Raw genomic sequence first — 7,466 nt, forward strand, 5'->3', positions numbered from 1 at the left:
CTGCTGCTTCCCTCAAATTTTAATGTCATATTTTCATTTTTATTCAGTTCAAAATATTTAGAGATTTCTCTTGAGATTTTTTCCTATGATCTATTATTTAGAAGTATGTTGCTTCATCTCTACTTATTCTGGGATTTACCTTCTTTCTTTCTCTTACTGATTTCCAATTCATCCCATTGTAGTTTGAAGGCCCTCACTGTATGATTTCTATTATTTCAAATTTGTTAAGGTATAGTTTATTGCCCAGAATGTGGTCTATCTTGGTGAATGTTCCAGGAGAGCTTGAGATTAATGAGTGTTTTGCTGTTTTTTGATGCAGTGGCCTATAGATATCAATTATATCTAGTTGACTGGTGGTGTTTTTGAGTTCAGTTATGTTCTTACTGATTTTCTGCTTGCTGGATCTGTCCATTTCTCATAGAACGGTGCTGAAGTTTCCAACTATAAAGGTACATTATCTATTTCTTCTTGGAGTTCTGTCAGTTTTCATCCCACATACCTTGACACTGTAATGTTAGGCATGTAATGTTTGTTTCTTTTTTTAAAGATTTTATTTATTTATTCATGAGAGACACAGAGAGAGAGAGAGAGAGAGGCAGAGACACAGGGCAGAGGGAGAAGTAGGCTCCATGCAGGGAGCCCGATGTGGGACTCCAGGATCAGGCCCTGGGCTGAAGGCAGCGCTAAACTCCTGAGCCACCCGGGCTGCCCTGATGTTAGGCATGTAATGTTAAGGATCATTGTCTTCTGGGAGAATTAACCTCTTTATTGTGATGCAATGCCCCTAGTCATCCCTAATAATTTCTCTTACTCTGAAGTCTTCTCTGTTTGAAGCATAGCTGGTCTTACTTTCTTTTGGATAACATTAACATGGTAAATCTTTCTCTATCCCTTTGCTTTTAATCTATACGTGTCCTCACATATAAAGTGGATTTCTTGTAGGCAACATATAATTGGGTATTGTTTTTTAATTCATTCTGACGATGTAAGTCTAAGTGGTTTTACTTAGATTGTTGACATAAAGTGATTATTGATATAGTTACATTAATGCCTACCATATTTCTTACTATTTTCTGTTATCCTTGTTCTTAGTTTTGTCTTTCACTTTTTCTGCCTTTGTGGTTTTAAGTGAACATTTTATATCATCCCACTTTCTCTTAGCATATCTTTTCTTAGCATATCAATTATACATCTTTTAAAAATTTTTGAGTGTTTTCTCTAGAGTTTGAAATATACATTTACAACTAATTCATGTCAACTTTCAAACACTACACCACCTCAGTGATACTACAAGTACCTTATAATAACAAAGTATTCCTAATTTCTCCCTCCCATCCCTTGTGTCATAGCTGTCATTCATTTCAAATATCTATAAGTTACAATAATCAAATATATTATTGCTATTATTGCTTCAGATAAACTGCTGTTAATTTTTACTTTATCTTCACTTATTCTTTCTATTATGCTTTTCCTCTCTTTATATAAATCTGAATTTCTTACCTATATAATTTTCCTTCTCTTTTAATAACTTCTTCTGATATTTCACTTTTTAAAAAGATTTTATTTATTTGAAATAACACATGTGTAAGAAAGAGAGAGAGCTAGCATGCACATGATTCGGAGGTGCAGAGGGAGAGGGAAAGGCAGACTCCCCACTGAGCAGGGAGCTTTATATGGGCTCAATGCAGGACTCAAACTAGGACCCTGGGATCTTGACCTGAGCCAAAGGCAGACTCTTAACCAACTGAGGCACCCAGGCACCCCAAGAACTTTTTTAATATTTATTGAAAGGCAGGTCTACTAGCAAAAAATTCCCTCAAGTTTTGTTTGTCTGGGAAAGTCTGTATTTCTCCTTCATTTTCAAAAGACACTTTCACAAGGTACAGAATTCTAGGTGGATGGTTTTTCTCTCAACACTTAAATATTTCATTCCACCGTCTTCTTGCTTGCACAGCTTCTGAGAATTTAGATGTAATTCTTGTGTTGGTCCTTTACAGATAAGGTAATTTTTCCCTCTGGTTTCTTTCAAGATTGTTTTTTTTTTCTTTCTGCATTTTGAATATGCCTAGATATAGTCCCTATTGCATTTTTAAATCTAGCTTTGTAACTATCATTTGGAATGTAGGATGATTATTTCTGTAGCGGTTTGGACTCCATTTGTTAGTGATGTTTTCATTTCTATTTATGTTTCATCTATCCTGACATCTAGAAGAACTTTGACTTTGAGTATCCATGGCAACAATAAGTCATGATGAAGTTGCTATGTATACTCAACAAAACAGAATTCTTACATATAAAAATTGATATGAATTTTTTCTTTCATTTCTGGTTTTTCAGATTCTATTTTATTTACTGTTAAAAGTGCCTAAGTCAAATTAATTTGGTGGTCTGGGTGGTATCTGCTTGGACAATAGGATATCTAACTAAAGACTCCAATGCTTGCATTTTATACAGAAGGACATGTTATCCTTTTCAGTATCAGTTCCTTCCTAGATCCACCTCATGACGAAAAGGTAAGAACTTTAGTTTTAGTTTAATTCATGAACCAGCATGTATTAATTGATCATTTCTCTGTGCTAGAAATAGAATAAGACAAGACTCCCTTCTCTGGAGTCATATATGATACTATTGAATCTTAAGAGTACTATTATCTCAGGGCACTAAGAAATGTATAGAACTGTTGAATCATTAATTTGCGCACATGAAACCAGTATAACATTACATGTTAATTATATTTGAAATAAAAAAAAAGAAAAGAGAAACAAGCTATATGCCAAATAACAATGGTTTACTGGTGAACAGAGAGGATGAGTGAGGGAGTGAGGGAGCCAGCCACTGGGCTGCTTTATAGCGTCTTTCATGTTTCCACATATTTGAGAGAATCTATGTAGAAACCCAGAGCTTCAAAGAGTTCACACATCATCTAGTCCTTCAAGTTTAGATAGCTTCTATATCTTCACAAAAGGAAATTCTATAACTTTTCTTTACAAGTCTAATCTAGTGCCCAGCCACTATGTATAAGTCAAGGGGATAAAAAGTACAGCCTAGGGAATATACTCAACAACACTGTAATAACTTTGTGTTGTGACAGATGGTAGCTATGCTTATCATGGTGAACATTGTGTAATGTATGGAGTTGTTAAATCAGTATATTGTACACTTGAAACTAACATAACATGGTATGTCAAATATACTTCAATTAAAAAGAAAGAAACTCCTTCTTACAACTAGTCTAAATCCTCCTTGTAATTCAAACTCCTTCTTACAACTAGTCTAAATCCTCCTTGTAATTCAAACATACTTTATGCTCTTTTTAGTGTTAATGCAATGTAAATGTCACCAATTTTATTCATAACCATTTAAACATGCACTTTTTGCATGAATGTGGATATACAAATATAGCTACATATATTATAAAGACTCAACACTAATTAAGGGTTGCAAAAAGGAAGCACTATTTTACCCTAGGTTTATTTCCTTTTAAATTCATATTTCAAATCCAAAAGGCAAATAAGTAGTAATTTTTTTGCTTTTGGATCATAGGTAGTAACATATGTTTACATAGATTAGGATTGGATTCCTCACAGAGTGTCACAGAATGGTTACTGCTTCAAACACTATTTCATTTGATCCACAGAATTTTCTGTTTCCAAGAACCAGTTAGAGTTTTATAATGTTCAGATGTTTAGTTTTAGTATGATTATCTCCACTTTGTCAAAGGAAAATCAGAGACTGGCTTGCCTAGGATCATGCAAACAGTTAGTGACTCAGCTTGGGCCAGAACAGGCTTCTTATCCCCAAACACAGCACTCCTTCTATATAGAACCGTCACTGTCCTCAAATAGAAAACAACGTTCAAACTCACAAGGCACAAAGTTTCACTTACCAACAGCTATAAGTGGCCTATAATCAAGGCATGTTGTGAGAGGAATAAAAGCAAATAACATACTTGAAACATTTAGAGGCAGGAAGTTATGTTTTCTCTGAATTGTGATAATTATCATATTCTATTACTAATTTTAAGACATAGAAATATGACCCAAAGCCTAGTTTTGTAAGTGGAGTTTCCAAAAACTGGCAAACAAGACATTTACATTTAGAGAAAACCTTAAAAACAAAGTTATAAAATAATATTAAATTAGACTTATAGCATTTTTACCAATTTAAAAGCAAGGACTTTAATAAACTTATTTGAGGTTCTTCCATATTCAATCTCATTTCAACCTTTTTTGTATTTGGACAATTTATATTTCTGCTTTGTACATGGCTGCCTATTTATAAATATACAACAGAATCTGATTATAAGATGCCTATTTTTACACTGACACATACCATGAATTAAACCAGGTTTAGTTATAGATTATAACTACAATGAAAACCTATTAAGTCAGTCTATACATCAGATGCTAATCTAGGTTGTTTTTTTTTTTTTTGCAACATTACCATTAAAAAAATGCTCCATATAGTATAGGTATTCTAAGAGATAGGATAGTCAAAACATGTCCATGAAAAGAGAAATCATACATGTGATAGTATACCCATGACTACAAGGAAAAAAGTCTTAGAGCAATGTTTTTCTAAATATAGGCTATAACCATCTTATGGGTTATAAAATCAGTTTAGTGAGTGGTGACCATATTTTCATTGAAAAAAGCAAATGGAGTGGAATGAAATGCAATAGAATAGAATAGGCAATACCAGTGTGCATTGCATAGAGTAAAGTTAAGTATCCTTTTGTGAAGGATACTGAAACTCATTCAGGATGCATGTGTAGGTATTATATCTGTTTATTGGATCATGAAGTACAGTGTATTTCTTACTATAGATATGGCCCATGATAGGGAAACCCCTGCCTTAGAGAATCCCATCCCAAGGCAGAGAAAGAACGCTTGGATAATATTCTTGACTAGCTATGAGACAATAAGAAATAGGAGAATGCAGATTTCACTCTGGTTTTCTAAGAACTAGAGGGAACGGAGTCAGAAGGCCAACAAATTTAGGAGGAATTGTGTCTGACCTTTTTTAGAGTCTAAATGAATAGAAGACTCATAGGATAACTCCAAGCTGCCAGAATTCTAGCCACACAAATGCTCTAGGTAGATGACCCAGGAAGACATAGTGCTTGGTCGATGTTAATCAGAGATGGAGAGTGAACATGCTCTAAGGGAATGTTGCTGCAGAGTCAGCTCCCCAGTGGACAACTCTAGTTCACTAGACAGGACAACTCTAGTTCCTGTTTAAGGGCTGAAAACTTGAGAATAAAGCACATCTTGAAAGAACATACCAATCAAGCATCCTGATGCCTTTCAAAGAGAACGAGCTAGGCAGGTTCCTTTTGTCAGTTCCTTGTGGCATATAGTTATCATATATAACCCCACTACCATCACTGCCACCACAAGAAAAAAAGAGAACAAAATACCCAGGGCTATCTCTAGATAAAATTTGAAAACCAGAAGGTTTTCCCAGCCTATTTTTTGGTCCTCACCTTTCATCTCTGCTTCCTCCTGCTCCTGATTCCACTCTGCCTTGACCTCCCCTACAGCCCTTCCCTTTTCTTTCATCTGCTCATTTTGTAATCCTCATTGTTAATCCTCACTTAAATAAGAAATTGCTAAAGACATAAGATCATTCCTCTCCAAAGGATGTGTGCAGGTTAGCAAACACCTAAAAATGAAGTTTGGGTTTGGGAAGCAGAGGTCACAGGGAGAGAGACTTCATCTTGCGCAGATGTCCACACCATTCACTCATAAGCTTGGCTCATTGATGGTTAATGGTTTTGCTCAAGATTGGATTTTGATCAGCATACACTTATTCCACGGGATACACTTTCTTGTTGCTTTCTAGAAACTGAAGCAACTGCTTGCCTGGCGTGCTCATTCTTTAGAAATTATTCAAGTAATCTATATAGAAGACAAACAAGTGGTGCTCACTGCCTCCATTGACGGCTCAGTAAGGTATGGACCTTCATATTGTGAATTTAGGGTTTTGAGCATGAGAAGTAAAATTTTTAAGTTAAGTTTGTTTATGTACCCTAAATACACTCTTGATTGGGTAATTAAAATAGATACATAAACAAACAAAAGGTAGCACACACAAAGAATTTGAAAAGATGGCCACTGGTTTGGAATTCTTTTCCTTGCCCAAGGAGATGAGATGCCCTGCTCATCCATGTTAGAAGTATAACAAGTACTTTAATAGAAGTGTTTTTTTGTGGACTCATTTCAAAAAATTAAGCAAGATGATTATCTCAGAGAGATAGACCCAAACCCAAGGAAGGCCACAGGAGACACAAGATCAGAAGTCACAAAGTCATAGCAAAGTGCAACTTAACTAAGAAAAGTGAAGGCAAGGTAATGTTTTCATGGACAGTGTGATTGATTTTGCAAAGCCTACTTATTTTAATTGCTTGGATAATGCTAAGGATACAAAATGCTGAATGCATATGTATACAAAAAGTAAGGAAATGTCATGACATTCTTTGAGACAAATTGCTGCATGTTAAAATGTCTCAAAATCATGATAATGAATAATCCTCCTGGGAGAATAAAGTCATGTAAGATTGAGAGAGGCAAAGAGACTTCAAAGTGTATGGTAAGTTTAAACATAGTGAATTTAAAAAAGGAAGGAATATTTCACGTTGCATAAAAGATCTTGTGTGAGCCTGAGGCTGGTTTGGATTTTCACTTTGAAAGAAACAGCCCCCAAATTTTAAGTGAAGGACTAACATAATCTGATTTACATTTTTAAAAAATAACATGTAGGGAGTGGATATCAGAGCATCAAAGAGAAAACTGTTTGAAGTCTGTGCTGAATGCAGTGGCCTGGACTAGGGCAGTGGTAACTGTGCTGGAAGTAAATAGTTTGGACCTGAGAACTATCTAGGAGGTAAGATCCAGGAGACGTAAACTGAAAGGGGAGATTATCGATAGATGGCAAGAATACCTCCCAGCATATACAACTCAGTGAACATTTGTACCATTTAGTAAGAGAGGAGACACTAAATGAGGAAAATATTTTGAGTGTGGAAGGGTGAAGGTAAACTTTTAGAAATGTTGAGTTAAAGGTGAGTCCATGGAGGTGAGGACCTCACCAGGGTGAAATAGAGCTCTTCCTCCACCAGAAAGGGAATCTGTTGTTTTATTCATAGGAATAATTAAGGACATGGCATTTCATTATTATAGATGTTTTTCATGACTCTGTCCCTTGGGTCTCTGTTCTAGCTTATTTTCAGCTACCTATTAGCAGAAGTGCTAATTGAACATGGTAGCGCACACACACACACACACACACGTCATATGTGCACACACTTCTGTTGTTATGAGCATTCTCTGCTCAGACTAGTTGCCCTTGGCATGGAGAAATTACTTTCTCCATGATTCCTTCAAGGGAAGATCTCCCTAGTTACACAGTTCAGAAAAAGTATTTCTATAAATAGCTATCTCAGATACAGTTCTCTTTATAACTAA

At 35.4% G+C, this 7,466-nt stretch overlaps 1 protein-coding gene across 7 annotated transcripts in view; it reads left to right on the forward strand.

Annotated features, from left to right (window-relative positions):
* WDR64 (WD repeat domain 64) overlaps positions 1–7,466 on the forward strand; it is a 144,553-nt gene that overhangs the window by 125,097 nt on the left and 11,990 nt on the right. For 6 of the 7 annotated variants that reach the window (XR_005362176.1, XM_038542678.1, XM_038542679.1 and 3 more), the window contains 2 exons: positions 2,455–2,513; positions 5,845–5,954. Coding sequence is in view for 6 of the 7 variants with exons in the window: in XM_038542678.1 (XP_038398606.1) it covers positions 2,455–2,513; positions 5,845–5,954 (169 nt within the window). In the remaining variant the exon portion in view is untranslated. Of the gene's footprint in view, positions 1–2,454; positions 2,514–5,844; positions 5,955–6,761; positions 6,886–7,466 lie in introns of all 7 variants that reach the window. The other variant, XM_038542681.1, reaches the window with a different exon arrangement.

Source organism: Canis lupus, chromosome 7 (assembly GCF_011100685.1).
Source record: "Canis lupus familiaris isolate Mischka breed German Shepherd chromosome 7, alternate assembly UU_Cfam_GSD_1.0, whole genome shotgun sequence".
Classification (NCBI taxonomy): domain Eukaryota; kingdom Metazoa; phylum Chordata; class Mammalia; order Carnivora; family Canidae; genus Canis; species Canis lupus.